A 20,269-nucleotide genomic window follows, 5' to 3' on the forward strand; every position below is an offset into this window, starting at 1 on the left:
ACGAATAATATACATATGGGAAAAATATTTAATGCTAATAGAATGATAAATATAAATCTAGCATCATTATCTACGTGGTGCTAATCATGCAGGAAAAAAAAAAAAGACATGGTAAAGGAATTGGTGCGGAATTTCCGAACCATTTGATGTCGTGAGATGGTTCACAAATATCAGAGTTTGATGGATGGCTATTTTCTTCAAAATATATTGATATTTAATATATATATTAATTTTAATATTTTAAAATATTTTGATCTTTAGTTCGTGAAGATAATATTTTTAGAATCAATTGAAGAAGAAAAGTATACTTAAATTATTAGTTTGTTACAAGAAACTATTATGTATATCAAGAGTTCTTTTAATATAAAATATTAATATATTTCATAGGCCGAATAAAGAAATAACAGGAAATAAACTTAGCAGCAAACTGTAGAGGTTTTAAAGTTAGTGTATGTGGTTGGGAAGTTGGTTTTGAAAGTGATGTGTGTAAGAGATACAATGAAGCAGATTCAGCAGATTAGGGACAAAGGGTTATTACATCATCTGACTTTCATAGATTTGACTATGATTTCAGTTGTTCATTATGCTTGCGTGTTTGAAGAAGACACGTCTACGACAACTTCACACCACGCAAGCCTCACGTTAAACTCAATCTTAAAAACTTTATGTATATTCATTCCTCATCCAATATATTATTGATCCAAAGATATTTTTAATATTTATAAATTTAGATGATTCTTTTTTTTTTCTTTTGTTTCATTTAAGTCTAAGAACTATATTGAAAGATCTGATTTAAATTAATCGAATAACATTTCTTCATTACAATTTAATTTCAAATTCACAAAATAGAGCATAAAAAACAAAATCGAATCGAGGATTAGTTTATAATAGAATTTACAAATTACATTCAATCTTGTTTAATTCGTTTTCTAAGGCCATAGCTTAAGTCGTAAATATACATTATGGAAAATATAGATTTAGAAAAAAAAATTAGCCATTTTTATTTAATAAGCTTGATGAGTTAACAAAATAGGAATGGAAAATCTAGACTTAATTTAATATTATTAATTATTAAATTGTATGTGTGTGGATTTGTCTTGGAATTAAGTATAGTGTGATAAATTATTTAGGTCGATGAGGGGGTGAGAATAGAAGCATGGGTGGTGGTTATACGAAATTATTTTCAATTTGTTTGGGCTAAAAAATACGGTTAAGGATGAGTTTCGTCAGAAGTAGAGGTGTGAACAGCAAAAGATTGTTCTTTCCAAAAACACCCGAGCATTTTTATTATTAAATAAGAGACAAGAAAAATAATTAGTCAACGACATCGTATCACACTACACGGCGTAATTTGTTACGTGACTGACTGTTTTAGCAAAAAATATCCACATGACGTATTCATGTGGACTCACTTTAATGAAGCTTTCTATAAATATTAAAGCAAAGAAAAAAACTTCAATAATATTGAAAGTAATTTGTAATTATATATACTTTTAACAAATTTGTAAAAGAATATATTAAAAACAAATTATTAACATTTTTTTTATATAGGTCATAACTATTTATAGATCAATTTCAAAAGGTGAAATTTATCTATATAACAAAGTTTTACGTCTTGAAATTTATCTATAAAAAATGTTATAATATTATAACAAGCACACCTCTATTCATCTGAGGTGCATATATTTCTTTGATATTTTACTTTTTTTTTATTGAAATTAATTAAAATGTAATATGTTTCCAATCTTTGTGGAAGAAATCGCAAAAGTGTCATGTTTGGACATCTTGTATTTAATTAATATAAACTCTCGGCCTTTTCGTCTTTGCATATGAATGCATTCTCTAATATGGTATATTAGGAAATTATTTCCCTTAACTTAAAGTCATCATGTGAGGTGTTCATGTGAGTTTGATGCATTTGTCTTCTCATTGAAATTAAATTAAAATGTATGAACGTGTTTCCTAACTTTGCCAAAGATTTTGAAAGTGACAACCATATTTGGACCTTGTTTAGGTAACATTACACTCACATCCTTTTCATTTTTTATCCTATAGAAGAATCTCCTCAAATTCATTATTTGAGGTGCGCATGTCTAGTTGATGCCTTTGTTTTTCTCATCTAAATTAAATTAAAATGCACCAACGTGTTTCTCAATGGTTACTAAAGAAATATCAAAATGACGTTCAAAATAGTTATATAACAATACTTTTAGGTATAGAAAAATTCTTATAAAAATGGTTCTCAATTGTGGTTCTCAAGTCATGAAAAAAAAAAAAAAGATGAAGATTTCAAAGTCTTGGAACTAATATTTGATATTGGGATATGAATATATATCTTTTGGGTTTTTCTAGAACTCATTAGAATTGAGGAAATTTATTAACCTTCATTAAACATTTTTTTGGAAAAGATACATATTTTTTTCCTATAAATAAGGGAATCGTTGAATACTTGATCATTCACTTCTAAGTGAAGATATAATAAGAGAGTTAGAGAGTTTTTTATATTTCCGTGAGAGAAAGAGAGAGTTTCATAGAGAGAGGGTGAGATTCATATAAAGATCCTCGGAGATTGAGAAAAATACTTTGTAATCCTCCTTTTATAATATAGGGATCTTTGTACTAAGCAAAGTCCCATGGTTTTTCTTGAGAGAGTTTTCCAAATAAAAATTTTGGTGTCATATTCTTCTTTACTCTTTTATCTTATTCACTTCCATATTATACTCATTTTGCATTCATAGAGGGAGGAATATGTACCGCTATTTCTCCATAGTGGTATTAAAACAATTAGTTTGAAAAGTCATTATCCTCTACAATTCAAGATGGAAGGAACATTCAAGATTGAAAAAGATTGAGAGATTCTGAATCGCCTCGGCAATATATTCCAGTGTGCTTTGTCCTCACTCGCACACTTTCCGAGAAAACTGTTAGAAGTGGGTTCTAGGCCTAACTCAACCCCACAAAACCGGCTTGTAAGGTGAGGTCTGCACCCCACTTATATATTATATATTGGCCTTATCTTTAGTCGATGTGGGACTTCCAACAAAAACTTACCGGAAGGTCACCCATCCCAGAATTTCTCCAGGCTAAGCACACTTAACCATGGAGTTCTTATGGGTTAGGCTACCGAAAAGCAAATGCATTTTGGTGATATGAGTAGCCAAATCAATTCCTTTAAGCTATCCTTCAACCGTATAGTCTCATACCTATACAGTCTCTAGATCCCTCTCATTCCGGTGTATGTTCGATTCGTCCATGTACCCCTTCCACTGGAAGCCTCCAGGAGCCGCTCCTTGTCCGTGCCCTCTGCACCATGCCTCTTGCACCGGCGATCACTCCCCGTCCTCGTCAGTGTCCAGGTGTCACAGTAAAGATTTTGCTATGATTCAAAAATATATCGATAACAACTTGTTTGAGGATGTGCCGACTTATACCAATGCATATGAGTTGTGGACGAAACTTGAATCTATGATTCAAAAGAAAACTCCTATAAACAAAGCTCATTTTATCATATGATTAGTAAAATTAGAATACTCTTATGGCCAAAATATGATTGAGCATCTAAACACCTTCAAAGATATTGCGAATTAATTAATGAAAACAAATATGAAGATTGACGATGAGTTACAAACTTTTACTCCTTACTTCTCTACCTAAGAGTTGAGACACATTGGTTGTCACTCTTAACAACTCAACACCACACAGATTGAGGCACTAGAAGAAATAGGAAAGAGAAAGAGACAATTGTAGTGATGATTGAAACAAAATAATATTTACTGACAAATAATTATCTATTAATTTTTTTAATGAATAATTACTAATAATTTTTTTCCGTATGTAATTATCAACATATAATTATCGATTGATTTGTAATAAAATTTATCGACAAATATAATACAATTTTTCAGTAGATAATTACTAACAAATTTATGAGTATCAATAAAATTTATTAACAAATTTTTTATCAACACATTTTTTGCCTTAATAGACCCTTCATAATTTTAATTTGTTAACAAATATTCATAATTATCTATGAATTTTGCTCATTAATAATTTCAATATTTTTACAGTAATTATCTTTATATATTTGTTCTCATCAAATATTTTATATATATATATATATATATATATATATATATATATATATAATATTTCAAAAATATATTTAGTGAGATTTGTTTTACACTCATGATGGTGGAGGAAGTAGATTCAAAGATTGAATGGTATTTAATTTATGCTTGTGTCGTGAGTGGGTGAGTGGGCAACAATGAGGACAAAACTGACTTTTGAACTCCTGATGGATTCAACTATTCCCATATTATTCAAAAAGATTACAACCACAGGGAACAAGGAGACCAGAAATTCATAAATTCATGTATGAAACACTTACATATACACTTTTTAGTCTTCATGAACATTATGATCAGTTGATCACAAATATACTTGTATTATTAACATTATTATTGACAATCTAATTGTTCTTTGGCTCTGATCTTAGCAATTTGAGTAGCATTCTTGCCTTTGATTTTGTTGTGTTACTACTCTGACTCTGCATGAGCAACAACAACCTAGTCAAAACTCCACTTTCAATGGCTGTCTCTCTTGCACGCTCAAATTCACCACAAACAACTAAAAGCACCTCAACAGCACTCTCACTGCATTCTTGATCAGATACCTTGAAAACCATATCAACCAATGTCCGAACACCATTAGGGTGGTTAACCAATGCAACTTTAGCACTTTCAAGCCCCATAAGTTTCTCAACTGTTCTCACTGCCAGTGGGGTCAGCTCTCTTCTTTCTGATGAGATGTATCTCATGATACCTTCTATTGCTCTTCCTCTTACCAAACTCTCTCTATTGGATTGCAACGAACACAGTGCTGACATCGCTTTAATTGCATCCCCAGAAACTTCATAATTTTGGTTAACAACTTCAACAATCTCCTCTACTAGTTTGGGAGAATTTCCAAGAATATAGCACAAATCTTCTGTCTCAGATGACCAAGATGCTGACTCTATAACACGGCACAAACTAGTCTTTACTGAGTTAGTACCCTTTTCAATTAGTAGCACAAACATGGCTAATTTAGACCCATCTTTGATCATATTTAGAGGCTCCAAACTACCAAGTGGCAGCAATTTCTGAATGCAACAAAGTGCCAGCTCTATGAAGTTCATGTGATCTATTGATACTCGAGTTCCAAAAACTAGTTCAAGAAGCAGTGGTAAGAAGTTCAATTGGAGGAAGCATGATTTGTTAAAGGAGCAATACTCATCAGATAAGAGACTGATTTTGGTGAGTGCTTGGAGCTTGGTTTCTAAGCTGCTTTCATGGGATTCAAGGGTACGCTTGAGATAAGCTAAGGATTCAATAGTTGAAGTTTCAGGGTTGGCAGGGTCGAATAAGGGACCCAGTTGAAGCCAGTGATCGATCAAGTGGCGAAGAGTGTGGTTGGGAACAATGGATGGATCGTGAAGCTTTTGCATTGTGACCGGACAAGTGAGGTTACCAGCAGCAAGCCATTTTTCTATGTTTGACCTGTCATAGGTTTGGCCTGTGCACAAGGTTACAGGATCTTCCAACAAGTCTAAACTTATGGGGCATCTGAATAGGAGAGGAATGGTGTTTTTAGACTCGTTCATGGAAAGAAACTGAAGATTCTCAAGAACAAAGAAGAAGTAGAGTTTGTCTCCAGTGAAACTTCAAAGAGACAAAAACAATATCAAAGTGGATTCTCAAATATGATGTTTCATTCATTCTAAAGCAGACACAAAGATGGTGTCAGAAAGTGGGAAACTTTTTATATTTCCTCTTTTAGGTTCTAAAGCCTTGAGAGTAAGAGAGAAGAAGAAGAAAGAATTATATGCAAGAAGGGTGGAAGTGGAGTTTGCATTATAAATGAGAAGTGAGAAGTGAGAGATGAGCAAACAAGATTGCATAGAGTGGAAGGAAGTGATGGAAAAAAAGTTGCATAGTTGAGGAGTGAGATTAATTCCAGATTGGCAGCAGAAAAGAGTAGTGGGAGAGGATGGGACAAAAGGGAAAGCAGAAAAGTACAAAAAATTGATGGCAAAAACAGAAAGGAACAGGCACAGAGAGTGTGGCCAAAATATAGAATATTTAGAGAAAGAAAGTGGAATAGGAACTGATATTATAGAATAATGGTGAGAATGGTCCCCAGCCCAGGCATCTTCTTTATCAATTCAGTCAAACCAAAACACTCTTTCGCTTTTGTCCAGTCAAACTGGACAACCAAGAGTCAAAAATATGTTAATACCTTTGAAGTTTGAATCCACCTTCGTCACCACCTAATGGAAGAAAATTCTGCCTTTCCTGTTTTCATGCTTTTATGGTGCACAGTCCTCTTGTTTGAAATAATGGAAAGAGTAATAATATCATGATTCGTTTGACACAATATAAGAGTAAAATAATTTAAAAAGTATATAATTTTGTAATTTTTTTTTAAAAAAAATAAAAGGTAAATAAGGATAATGTTAAATGAATGAAAAATTTAAGTGTGTTAAAATTGGAAAACAAACAAAAACAAACCTTTTTCTGATGTTTTTTGGTTTTGTCATATTGTTGGAGAAGATATCACAGTTACACTGGTTATTTGCAAGACATTACTCAGTAATCAGTATGCTTCATTTCATCCTTAGGGTTTTATTTTAAATAATTATGCACTGCTTAATGGTCAATATGTCATCTCGCACGTGATTTCAAATTAAAATTTAGTAATTAAATAAAAAATACGCTCCTCATGATTTTTGTATGTATTACTGCATATAAAAACTTTGTATGAATAGAGTAATTATACTAATAAATATGATGATAGATTAGGTAAAGAAAAATATGACCATGTATTTGAAGTGTATTCACAATAAGAAACAAAAAAGAAATATTTTTTAGTTTCTGTTTTTTAAAATTTTCAACTTGTTAAAAAATAATCAAAATAATAATAATAATAAGACAAATAATATGATAAAGGAACGTTGACCGGACTAAACAATTATGATAAGAAACAATACTATAGAATAAAATTATGAATAAAGAAAGACAATAAAAAGTTTGGGTTAAGACACCTAAAACACTATTTTTAGAGTGTTTCTTCCTATACATCTCGTCCTGCATCTTCCAGTTTTACTTTAATTTTCACTGTATCTCTAATTTTTATAAGTTTACTTCTCTCAACCTATTCATTGGTTTTATAAAAAGTTATTAGTTTGTCGCATCTCAGACCAAAACAAACCCTACACCTCTTTTTTCTTTCTCACTCCCCTTTGATTGTCTTCCTCTCCTCCCCTCTAACCAATTTTTTTACCAATTTTTTAAAGTGTAGCTGCTCTCTCTGTTGGCGTTCGTGTTTGTGAAGTGTGCTGTTAGCATAGCTGGATAACAGTTCTTCTCCTCAGAGAGATCGTGTATCAAGTTTTTTTGGCGTCCAGTTTAGTCATTTTTCGTAGTAGATCTTGTTGATGTTGTGGGTGTGAGAATCATGTTTTGTTGCTTGGTCTATGGTCGCATTTCCTGTGTATATGAACCATTATGTGTATGAAATGCGTGTATATGAACTGTGTGCATGGGATCTGGGAGGGGAGGGTTAACCGCAAATGACACTAGGGTTAATGCCTGCCGTAGTACGAAGGGCGGATTGGTTTTGGGGATGTGCTGGAACAGCAAATGACACAACGGTTAACTCCTGCCACAGTACGAACGACAGACTGGTTTTGGGGGTGCGCTGGAACCGCAAATGGCATTGCGGTTGGTTTTTGTTTGCGTCTATTTTTTATGTTTAATTATTATTTTCGGATTAAATTTTTAATTTTTTTTGTTTGCTAAATTTGTTTAAAATTGTTGTTTTTTTAAATTTATTAGTAATGTAATTTTATTCAATGTTTTTATTTTTATTTATTAATTTAGATTAAGTATTAATTAATTTATTGAACTAAATAATTTTTCTTATAAGTAAACTATATTTTCTTACATTGGTTTATTTGTTTGTTAAATATTTTTTTCTATTATTTCTTATGTATATAATTTTAGTCAATTTTTTATTTTTATTTATGAATTTAGAAATTTTATTAAATTATTTATTTATTAAATAATTATTATTATCCCTATTCGTAAATTTCTTTTTGTTACATATTATATTTTTTTATTTGTATTTATTTAAGTATTATAATAAATAATACTTTTGTTATTTTATTTATTTTTTTAATATACTATTATTAATTTTAAAATTTATTATTTCTTATTAAATATAAATTATGAAATATATTATACTAAAATCAATTTTTCCCATCAGAGCAACACCCGATCTCATAATCCTGAATCATGAATCCCTTCACCATTGCTTTTTCTTTCTCTCTTTTTTTTTTTTCCTTCTCATTTTAACCATTCTAAGTGAGTTAAAGTCTATTCTTATTTTCTTTTACAGCTTTCATAGACACAGTCTCAAGAATCCTAACTCGAGGCCGAACCCTAACCTTACATGCGTTAAAGACTATGACTGGGTATCCATAAATAACTAAGCACTGGCAACTACTGCAAACTAATTACCACTAAAGGGAACGTCGTAATACACAACATACAACATAATACGTATAAAAAAATATATTAAAATCAAGTGCACAGCAGAAACACAATCAATCGCAACACGAAATGTGACCCCAATAAACCGCAACATGAAGTGCAGTTGGGGGAAGCCACAACACGAACGACGACAATGAACAAACGTCGTTCGAACGACGACATTGATTAACCGCACCACGAACGACGGTTAACTCGTTTATTAAAAATCTAACTTGGACCGAGCTCTCTCTTCTTCTTCCTCCTCCCACCAGCAAGTATCACCACCACCACAGATCACCACTAGTGATCAGATCTTCAACCAATGTATACCCTCTCAACTAGTGAAATGAAGGAAATGCTAGTGTAATCAAACAGTAAAATGAAGGAAATGGTAGTCTGAGTGCTGGGAACCACGAAGGGGGTGCTTGTGTGAATACTGGGAACCACAAAGTGGGTGCAGGGTTTATACTCAGACAAGGTAGTTGGTAGTTAGGAACATTGTTAGTGGTTAGGACATAATTAAATAATCATTAATTATGCTTTGACTTTATTAAACGAAGGACAAATGGGTAAATTTGGAAGTGCAGGAAGAAGAAGGTGAGGTGCAGGTTAAGACAAAATTATACCTACTTCTTTCTTAATCTTATCAACATCAATATTTTAAAAGACAATTTAGAATATAAGACTGAAAACACTTTTATATAAGTAGGTATTTTTGTTGTGTCTTTTTCTTACACAAGGGTTTTTGAATTGAAATGCAAAATCTAGTTATTTCGAAAATGATAAGATCTTTAGTGCAAAAACACAGAGAAAATTGAGCCATATCATCTTAACTTGGTTATGATTTTTCTAATTTTTTAAGAAAATCGAGTCCGGTTCTTCTCCTACCCGTATCGAATAGAACATGCTTAGACAAATCTTCTTCATGGAAAACCTACTTTATTTAGATTGGAAAAATCATATGGTTTATTAAATCATATTTTTTGAATTCATGGTCAATCCTATTTTTAATAGGAAAAGGCTACAATTGAATATAATTTTTTCCATCATTTTCATATCCGTAATAATGTGAAAAGAAAGCTTAATTTCTAGAAATTGTTTAAGAATAATAGTGTTGATTTTCTTGACTTTTTTCCTTAATATTAGTCAGGGTTGAGACATACTTTCACAATTTAATCTTGCTTTTAGTTTTCACTTAGTATAGACATTGTGATTCAAGTTAGTCTTAGGTTAACAATCAAGTCTTAAATGTTCAATAATCGCAATTACTTACTTCTTTACCTTATCTTTCTATTTATAGATTTCTAAATGAGCCTTTGATTAGTGTAGACCTAATCACAACCCAATATTGTCTAAGTGTGTTTTTATCTTGCTAATCAAGAAGAATAGTTCTTTGAGTTGATTAGTCGCAATCGTTGTAAAGACTGTTTGGTTGATCCAGTTGCACGATTTATTTCTAAAGTTGACTTGTTTATGTGATTAATCAACTGATAGACATAAGTAGATTGGTCCATATAGCAAAAATTTGAATAGATTAGTATGTTGGTTTTTTTTATCTTAATTTTGAACTTTGACTAATTAATTGGAATTTGAGCTATTCTTTTCAACTATAAAATAATTATTGATGTTATGAACTATACAATATGTGTGTAACGATGTTTGTATTTTGATTAAAAGATTGTGAACTATTTTAGATTAATTTTATGCATTGTAGATCATGTTTTACATTTTTTGTAGGTCCTTTATCTGTAATTTAGTTTTGTTCAATTTTCGGTTAAGGAAAAATAAAACAAAGATATAAAACTTAGTCTTAAGAGTTTTATTTTGTTTTTCTTTTTTAGTTTTTAGTTTTTTTTTTTGTTTGAGTGATAGTTTTTGCTTAAATAAAAGCTTTCGTACTCAAAACAGAGAGATAAAGAATAATTTATTATTCTCTATATATGATTTTTTTTATCAAGAGTAAAAATGGTACTAAAACGCATTTATTGAAATTTGAATATATTTAAGATGATAATATATGTATAAGTTATATAAATAGATGTAAAATACTTTTGAAATATATATATATATATATATATATATATATATATATAAATAAAGTACATCTATATTTATATTATATTTATAATAATACATTTTTGCATCTTTTTCCTTAATTTACTTATATCGCGTTACATTTTAAACCACTCTTACTATCAATTTGAATTTAATTTACACTATTATCTAAATTTTAATTTAGATAATTCCTTGTCCATTTTTTATTCTTGCTTAGGAAGAGTGTTTGATTTTCACTTCATTCTTTTTTGCATAATAGTCTGACTGATAATAAATCCAAAAAAAAAAAAAATCACATAAAATATCAAATGTTTGGAACATGATAAAGACATTCAAACATTTTGAACTTCTAGAAACACATAAAATATCTAGTTTTGAAATTTGAATTATATATTCCTTTTCCATCCAATAATTCGATATTTATACCAGTGACTGCACAATGATTTTTTTGTGGACTATTGTCTCCTCAAAAGCCTTCTAGACTCTGTTACTTTTACATAATTTACCATTATCAAAAATAAGTTATCCTTTTGAAAAGTTCACCTATTTAATAAAATATATTTTCTTTTTTGTAACTTAAAAAAATAAAAATTAATTATTTATAAACCTAAATTGAACACGATGTATACGTACGCAATAAAACACAACAGTGAATCAATTTTATAAAAATATAAAAGGCAGGGTCCACAAAATCAAAGAATAGAAAATATGATAATTTTACCGCATTTTCCGGCAACTAATTTATTAAGAACTATCTATCACGAGAATAGGGTTAGAAAATTAAAGTAGCCTCATTACTTATTTAGTTTGGATGCCAAGATGAAAGAAAGGGAACTATGAAAGGATGAGAAATGGAAGAATTATAAAGGACTTCAGAAAGAAAATGTAGAAATGATAAATATTTTTTTCTTCAAAAATAGTGCAGAAATGCAAAATGTTTTATAATATGATTTTTTTTATTTTAATAGTAAAAATAAATAAAATATTAATAATTAATAAACAATAAAGAAAATCATTAATATAAGTAAAAGAATATTTTTATTACCAGTATTTTTTTTTTTTTTTTTTTTTTTTTTTTTACTTTTTCTCTTTAACTTTTACTAGATGAAGTATAAATATTTGTAAGTAATTAATGTGTAATAGGAATATCTTCTAAGAAAATAATAATTGTGTATTTTTTACATATAATATTTCGTGATGCAAGTAAGAATTTGTAATTTGTAACTATAATTACTAATTACAATGCATATTATGTCACGGTTTACCAGAAACCGCAACATAATACTATGCGGTGACAATTTTGAAAATAAATCGAATTTATAGGCCGCGGTTCATGGGGAACGTGGCCTATGTCCCAGTCAACTTTCTGTCTTTGACACCACGTCAGAAAAACAATAAATTGACAAGGGAATAGGCCACAGTTCTGTAAGGAACCACGACCTATTCCCCTGTCAATTTATTGTTTTTCTGACGCGACGGGGAATGTCGGAAGGTTGCAGGGGAATAGGCCACAGTTCATTGAGCAACCGCGGCCTGTTCCTCTGCAACCTTCTGACATTCCCCCATCAGTCAGCTCCTGGAATAAATTGCAGGGGAATAGGCCGCGACTGTGTTCATGATATGGAGCTATCAGAGGATGAGGTGAAGGTCTCAATAGACGAAATGATCATACCAGATGCCGAAGTTCCTTTGCCCACATATGAGATTTTCACTGTGGAACATGCTTTCCAGTCTTTTATCGCTTGGCCTAAACATTTGGTTGGTTCAGTTTCTGACCCCCCGGTATGGAATTCTACTTTACACTTCTCAATTAAAAATGTTTACATGTTATTAATGTCAAAACTTATCTTATTTTTCCATGTAACAATAGATGCAAGCATAGGAGAAGATTCCTCTATCTGAGGATGATCCTTTTGGTTCATTGATCTACTTGTTGACATCCTTGAAGATAAGCCTTTGGAGGTTGAATATGATGCTAATGTATTTGGGAGAGCCTCTGAGGTCCATTATACCTTCATAGCCAAGATGTCAGAGAGCTTGCGTCGGGAACACAAGAGTTGAATATTTCAATTATTCAGCTATGGATGATGTAAGTCCATGAGCAATTATTTATATATAAAATTCATTTATATATCAAGTATCCTTATATCAAAGTTAANTTTTGATTTCAGGTATATGTCTGGGATCGGTAACAACTTGGGGCGTTCTGATGATTATGGATTCATTGATCCCCAATTCATTCATGAATCAAATGATTTTGATCACATCAACACAAATCTCATAAGAAGTTTTGCAAGCGGCAAGAAAAATATATTTTTTGCCTTATATATCCATGTAAGTGAACTTTGTTAACATAATAAAGTTCCATATGTGATTTTAATATATAATAGTGAAGTTATTATGAATTTCAGGGGCCATTGACAACTTCTTGTTATTTCTATATAGGAGAGCTATGCTTTGTGGTTTTGCTCATTGCAAAGGCCTCCTCCCACACATCTCAGACAAACAGTTGATTGGTAAGAACCTAAATCTTTGGACTTTCTTTGTTATATAAATGAATGCTAAAACCTTTTTTTATATATAGTTCTATTCCAACAAGTATGATGATGATTGGGAGATCAATTGCTAACAGTAGAAAGATTGCTTGGATTTCTCTCAAGGTTTGACATATGTTAAAGCCATACTTTCTTATAGTTGTTTTGTTTTAATGTTTTTCACTAACTATTTGCAACTGTGATGATATATTGTAGTGTAACAGATAAAGTGGGCCATATGAGTGCAGATACTATGTAATGTATTGGATGACCCATATTATTCGTTCTCATATCACAAGAGGCTGGGAAACAGTAATATTTAAATCTAACAATTTTTTATTTTGTCCAAAATTTGGAATTCATGTACACTAATTAATATCAATTGTCTTGTGCAGAGATTCAAGACTACTACACCAGTTCCTAAGAAGCCACTATCATTCATGAGGAAAGCTGCTGCAAAATATTTAGTTAGATTATATAATAGTTCTTAGTTATTAGATTTATAATAATTTAAACATGTTTATTTATAGTTATTAGACTTTGTACATTAATTATGTGATGTAAACATTGATTATTGTGTTGAATTTGTTCAATATGTGTGCATTGTGATTGTCTGATATCTGTTTTTGTGGTAGTGGATATCACAAAACAGACCTGCCATTTTAAAAAAAAGCAGGAGAATATGTCGCGGTTGTTACCACAACCGTGGTAGAATGTGTGACGTTTTTTATTTTTTTTTTTAAAATAGACTTTTGGCCGCAGTTGTGGTAGGAACCGCGGTCTATACCTGGCTTTTTACCGCGGTTCCAACCGCAGCCTATAGTACTAGATTTTTTTTTTTAAAAAAAGGAGTTTTGGTCGCGGTTGCAGTAGGAACCGCGGTCTATTCCTTCTTTTTTAACCGCAGTTCCAACCGCAGCCTAAAGTCCCTGACTTTTTACTGCGGCTGAATATGTTACGATTCATAAACCGCGACGTATAGTAAAAAACAATCACGGTCGTTTCCCTTCATTGTACTAGTGAATGAATATTTTATTAAAAATTATAAGATCATACATAATAAAATATTTCATTGTTCCTTTATGTAGGAATATTTTTCTAAAGTTTCATCTTTTCTCTTTAACTTATCCATTCTTTTTTTTGGAGACTATTAAATAAAAAATGAAAGAGAATAGTTTAATTTTAATTCAATATAAAATTAGTTTTTAAATAAATTTTCCTTTATTTTTCAATTTTAAAATCTCTTTATTTTGTGTGCTCACTACATGGATGGACGTTGTGATGTAACATATGTGATTTTTTGAGAAACAAAAATTGTATTTTCGTTAGCTTATAATTGTAGTGATATGTTGTTTCTAAGTTTTGTATTATAATAAAAATATATATAGGAGTTATGGTTACAGATTATAATGGATTTATAATTGACTGTATGATATATGAATAAAAATTTAACTTATTGTCTATTTCACTTTTATTTGGATACCATTTAAAAATTATTTGTGGATTTTTTAAAATTTGAGGATATCCACACACACACACACACATATATATATATATATATATATATATATATATATATATATATATATATATATTTAAAAACAATAATTTATATACTTTTAAAATAAAATTTCAATAAAATTACATAAAATATAAACATATTGAAATATAAATAAATTTTAAATTTTAATTAAATTTAGTCCAATAAAATATAAATTAAATTTAATCTTATGCAAAATAAAATCAATTTTAATTTTTTTTTTTGTTGGTAATGGATATTCGTGAATACGAGTAATATGATCTGTAATTGTTGAATTATCTACATCGACTAAGTTAAGACCAATTTAAAGTAAATAAGTGGGTGCAAACCTTATTTTATAAGTTGATTTTGTCAGGTTGGGTTAAACTTAAAATTCACTTCTTAACATAATATTAGAGTCATGTGTTATAGCATATCCTAACAAAATTTGATGTTTGTTGGGTCTATTGGAAGTTCCGCATCGACTAGAGATAAAAATCAATTTAAATAAGTGAGTGCAAAACCTCACCTTATAAATCAGTTTCATAAACTTGAGTTAACTTAAAACCCACTTCTTAACAATATTCGCATCCAACCCATTTATAAGTGAGAAAATATGCAGAAAAAGATACTTTACGTCGTATGTTTTTTTTTCTTTTGAATTGTGTGTAGGTTGTTATTACTATTGATGGTGGTGGGTATGTTGCTTTCATGGTCACGATGGTGTTGTGGAGGTGGCAATTATGGTCTCTTGCTTGCGATATTGGTGACGTGGTGATGATCTTGGTCTAATGCTTGTGGTGTTGAGGGTTGGTGTTGTCCCTAGTGGCCTAATGTTTGTGTTCAACTCATCACAAATTCATAAATTAGTATGTTGTCTGACTTAAAAATGGTTTATTCTTTTAATTTATTTTATATATTTATTATAATATAATAAAATAAATTAATTTGATTTCTTTTCTTAAAATAACAAAATCAAAGTATTAAGATGTGAGAACTTGAAAAATAAAGTAAAAAAGAGTAGATATGTTTATTACACTAATGCTACCAGGTGATATTAAAACACACAGACAATATAAGTAGATTTTACAAAACATCCTAGTTCATTATCGTAATCACTTTATCTCTCTAGAAATTTGTTCTTCAAAAATTTTCTGCCTTCTCTCTATCACTTCTCCTCACTGAGTTGTTTGTTCAACAATCAGGAGGTACCCAGACGTCCACGGCGTAGAGGACTCCACAACTGACCGATCAATTTCTTCATTTTAACTGGTAAGCTGTTCTTCGTTTTTCTCCATTGTTTTGGACCTAAACCATGCAACTCCTGCTGGTTGCATGTGTCTTGTACTTCCTCTCTTGCATTTCCTATCAAATTCTAGCTCTAAGAGCTGTTCTTGATCACCAATTGGTGGTTTGTAGGGTGCTGTCTAGGTTCCTCGCAACTCAAGGTACCATTGAGGTGAGTCTTTGAGCTAGGCTGTGAAGTCTTGAGATAAGCGGAGCTAGAATACTTCCTTAAATTGGTTTCATGAGGTGTATGTACATTGAATTCTGAATTGGTGTGCTGTTTGGAGTTGTATTTTACGTTTTTTAGTATATTGTGTTGTATGTGTTGAAATGGGCAATCTGTGAACTGTGTTGTCATGTTGTGAACTGAATGAATGAGTTTAATTTACTGAAATTGATCAGGTTGGGAGTGATTCGGGTGTGAAATTTTTTACAACATTGTTTAGATAGAAAGCATAGTGAATTGACAGTGTTTTAAGTTATTTTGGGGGAAGTGAGATAGTGAATTGAAAAGTTAGGGGTCTAGGGCTTTGGTAGTCTGTTGGGACAACATAGGGAGGTTATTTGTGACTTGTTAGAGTCACCAAACTGGGCAAAAAATAGGTGCCAAATGGTTGAATTGAATTTGGGTCCTTAAGTTGTCAAACTTGGTGTTTTAGAGTGCGAATTGAGTCTTAAACACTTTGGATTGATATTAGGGATGTTTGGAATCACTTAGATAAGTTTAATTAAATATAAAACACAATCTAGGGGTGTTAGAAGTTGGGGAAAATGACTAGAAATGGTAAAAGGATGTGTGAGTTGCATAATTTTGCAGAATTTGCGTTCTGCAGACTCGTTATGTGAATGGTCTCACATAGCAAGTCCTCACAAAGACGTGTTCTCTGTTTGGTCATTCACACAACGAATGAGTGCGCTACGCGAGTAACCTAAGAGTGTCTCTCTTTGTTTGGGTGATTCGCATAATGAATTTAGTCGCTATGCGATTGGAAGAGGTCTGAGATCACTGCCAGTTAATTCGAAAGGTGAATTTGGGCGCATACTGCTCTATTAACGATACTAGTTCTGTGAAATAAATAGATGAAGCCATTGAACATCCTGAAACACTAACTTTTCTAGGTGATAAACCTGCTGCCATGCTATAATATAATTTGTTTAATTATAACACAATGATATTAACCAAAGAAATCTAATATTAATCAAATGGGTCAGCCTGGATTAACCATAAAATTCTTCAAAATCCAAATAAATCAAATCAATTTAATAACATATTATATATATATATATATATATATATATATATATATATATATATATATATATATATATATATAAATTTGATATCTTAAATCTAAGCCAATCCAATCCATGAATTCTCATATTACTTTTAGTAAAGAAATATTAACAAAACTTGTTAAATTTAAAACTAATGAAAAAAATTAAGTGAATATTTAGATAAACATAACATCATAAATTAATATAGCATGCTAAATTTGTAAAGTGTTGAAAACTTCCATTTTAACTATTGCAAGTAATTAATTTATTGAGTCTAATGTATATGTTCAATCACAAAAACAAATCTGCTTAAAATATGTATATATTAATACTACCTTTTCACATTAATATTATTGACTAATTACTTAATGCTTAAAATATATTATTTTAAAGTATACAATAGCAAACTCTTTTACATTTACAAGTAAAAATATTTAAAATAAAAATGAACATAACCCTTCTCTAAAATTACAGATTAACTATAGCTGCTGTTTAAAAAAATTTCTTAATGAAAGTCAAACCTGGCCTGCAGAAGTGCATTTGATGATTTTCGTGGACATCCAACATTATTGATCCAATATTGTTAATAATACTATGGAATACCTGAGGTGTATTCCAATTAACGTAATATGATTAAAAAAAAGTCAACTAATGAGTTAATTAAAGGAATTTACCATTAATTTTTAACTAGGAAAATTTATATAGCATCATGGGGTCGATATCATTTGTGAAAATCTTTAACCCAATTAATTTCTTTACACAATAATTAATAGCTTCTTTTTCTTCTCACATATATAGAGAAAATTAGCAATTAGTCAAATCCCAATCTTGGATCGTGAGTCTATCAGTTTCTATATCAAGTATAAAACATGTTAATCGGAAGTAGTTGGTTCAATTTTGTTTAAGGTTTAACTCTTAATTATTTTGCTAATACATTATTGATTAATCTTAGATTGTATACTTTCAATTCAATAGATTTTTTTTTTTTTTATATTTCGTGCATGCACGTTATATTTCACAATCACAATTTCAAAAATATAAATGCCGGCAGGGAAAACTGGAATCTTCAACAGGTTTATCAATTGTTTATGGCCATGGAAGTCAACTAATTCTATAAGAAATAAAGTCAATGTCCTACTTTTATTTTTATGTATAAATAACTTAACAGTAGTCACAATGCTGTACAACTGCAGATGGTGCTTAAAAGTTTCTGATACATGATTCCTATATTTCACAAAACAAATTATGCAACAGGTGAAGCAGGCTTTGCAAACTATGCATAAGGTGTGGCAATGATCGCAAAGTTCTCAAAATGGTATAGCCACGATATCAAGATTTTTGGAGTGTCTACAATATTGTAAAACGTGAAGAAACCACAACTGTAATTTGAAAAAGTTCATCACATGATGGATAATCCCAAAAGCTTTATCAAGAAGAGTTTACAAAAAGAGAAGCAGATTGTTCATCCATTGCCACTGAGAAAACCTTCTGTCACACCTTCAAATGCTTCTGGTTTGTACACTCTACCTTTACTTCAACCTTCCTTCAAATTCTTGGCAATTAATCATCCAAATTCAACCAACTCATCGCATGGAGCTTTGTCAAGGAAGGAAGAAACTAAGAGCCTTGAACCATCATCAAATGAGGTCAGAAACATGACCTACAACTATAAGCTACAAGAAATTCCAAAAAGTGATAAGGTTAGGGAAGAGGGATTCAAATGCAGTGCACTTTGCATGCCTCTTCCAGGGTTTGGAAAAACAAAGCCGTTTAAAGCAAGAAAAAGAGAAACCCAAATGCATGCAGTGAACCCTGTGCTATCATTATCAAAGCCAACCTCTTTGGAGAAGTTTGAACGTAGTTGCCTGGTTTCACAAGTCAGAGTGCATGAAAACGAAGGAGATAACTCCATAAGTTCCTACTTTGATCTTCCATCCGAATTGTTTAAATTCAGCAGCCATAATGCATAAACCTGGTTACGTGCCAGAAGCAAGGAAATTAACGTCTTTGAGCATGAGCATAATATAATGGTAGTTCGAAAATTAAGCCAACAATATATGGCAGATATATACTTTGTTATTGTTTATCAGTGTGTATGATGTATTTTGTTTGATATAATATCTATAAATATACAGTTTGATTGCGCAAAGCCTGCTTCAAACATAAACTACATAATTTAATCTGAAATCTAAATTTAGCTTAGACAGTTCTTTTCATCTCGTTTGTTTTCATATTTGACTGCGATACGTCTCCAAAAACAAAGTTAATCTGATATCTGAGCAATTTTTTTTTATTGTAACAATTAACATAATATAAAAGCAAAGTAAGTGAGTAGGATTTTTCATTGCTGTGAACTGAGGTTGCTCACTCCCTATCATCCAGTTTAGCTGGTTTCTTTTGGGGCAAAGCTTAAGCCTTACCTTTTGATAAAACTTGAGGGAAAGAAAAAACATCTCAATCACATTGGTATGTGGGTTCATCAGATTTTAACGTAAGCTTATGACGCCCTACTTACATACAGGTTGTATGTAGGTATAATAGGTAAAATTGTATTCTCATTAGCTTCCAACCATGGCCACTAAAATCCAAAAGAGTTTATGATTTCCAAGGTCCATAAATGCATGTCAAAACATCCTATGCCTTTTCCACTGTGAAGGCTACATCTCCTCTTGCATGCACTATGTCATTTACGTCTCAACCTTTTAATGCCTATAAATAATAACCTAATTTTCACTTCCAAACCATCTTCAACAATGGCTGTGGTGTTCTGGGTACTGGTTTTAGCTAGCCTCAGCCGTCCGCTAGCCACAATCAATGCCCAAGCACCAGAAGGTACCCCTTCCAATTGGCAACCTGCAACCCCAAACACACCTTCTACATGGCAAACTACAACCCCAAATACACCTTCTACGTGGCCAACTACAACCCCAAACACACCTTCTACATGGCCTACTACAACCCCTAATACACCTTCTACATGGCAAACTACCACCCCAAATACCCCTTCTACATGGCAAACTACAACCCCA

The 20,269-nt window shown here is 31.1% G+C and overlaps 3 protein-coding genes across 3 annotated transcripts in view; 1 reads left to right on the forward strand and 2 right to left on the reverse strand.

The window, feature by feature from the left end:
- Nucleotides 1-4,232: 4,232 nt before the first annotated feature.
- LOC106768243 (U-box domain-containing protein 26-like) lies at nucleotides 4,233-6,238 on the reverse strand. The gene has a single exon (XM_014653269.2). The coding sequence runs from the start codon at nucleotides 5,639-5,641 to the stop codon at nucleotides 4,469-4,471; it is 1,173 nt and encodes a 390-aa protein (XP_014508755.1). The 5' UTR covers nucleotides 5,642-6,238; the 3' UTR covers nucleotides 4,233-4,468.
- Nucleotides 6,239-18,440: 12,202 nt separating this feature from the next.
- On the forward strand, nucleotides 18,441-19,310 carry LOC106759242. Its single transcript, XM_014642322.2, has one exon. The coding sequence runs from the start codon at nucleotides 18,644-18,646 to the stop codon at nucleotides 19,208-19,210; it is 567 nt and encodes a 188-aa protein (XP_014497808.2). The 5' UTR covers nucleotides 18,441-18,643; the 3' UTR covers nucleotides 19,211-19,310.
- Nucleotides 19,311-19,923: 613 nt separating this feature from the next.
- Nucleotides 19,924-20,269, reverse strand: part of LOC106759250 — a 2,070-nt gene continuing 1,724 nt past the window's right edge. Inside the window, exon 2 of the mRNA XM_022779904.1 lies at nucleotides 19,924-20,269. This exon is cut by the window's right edge and continues 1 nt beyond it. Coding sequence (XP_022635625.1) covers nucleotides 19,924-20,269 — 346 coding nt within the window.

Source organism: Vigna radiata, chromosome 1, assembly GCF_000741045.1.
Source record: "Vigna radiata var. radiata cultivar VC1973A chromosome 1, Vradiata_ver6, whole genome shotgun sequence".
Classification (NCBI taxonomy): Eukaryota; Viridiplantae; Streptophyta; class Magnoliopsida; order Fabales; family Fabaceae; genus Vigna; species Vigna radiata.

What these genes read in the sequence shown, in the direction of transcription:
- LOC106768243 (XM_014653269.2), bottom strand. Translation starts at nt 5,641, where the DNA reads ATGAACGAGTCTAAAAACACCATTCCTCTCCTATTCAGATGCCCCATA.
- LOC106759242 (XM_014642322.2), top strand. Translation starts at nt 18,644, where the DNA reads ATGATGGATAATCCCAAAAGCTTTATCAAGAAGAGTTTACAAAAAGAG.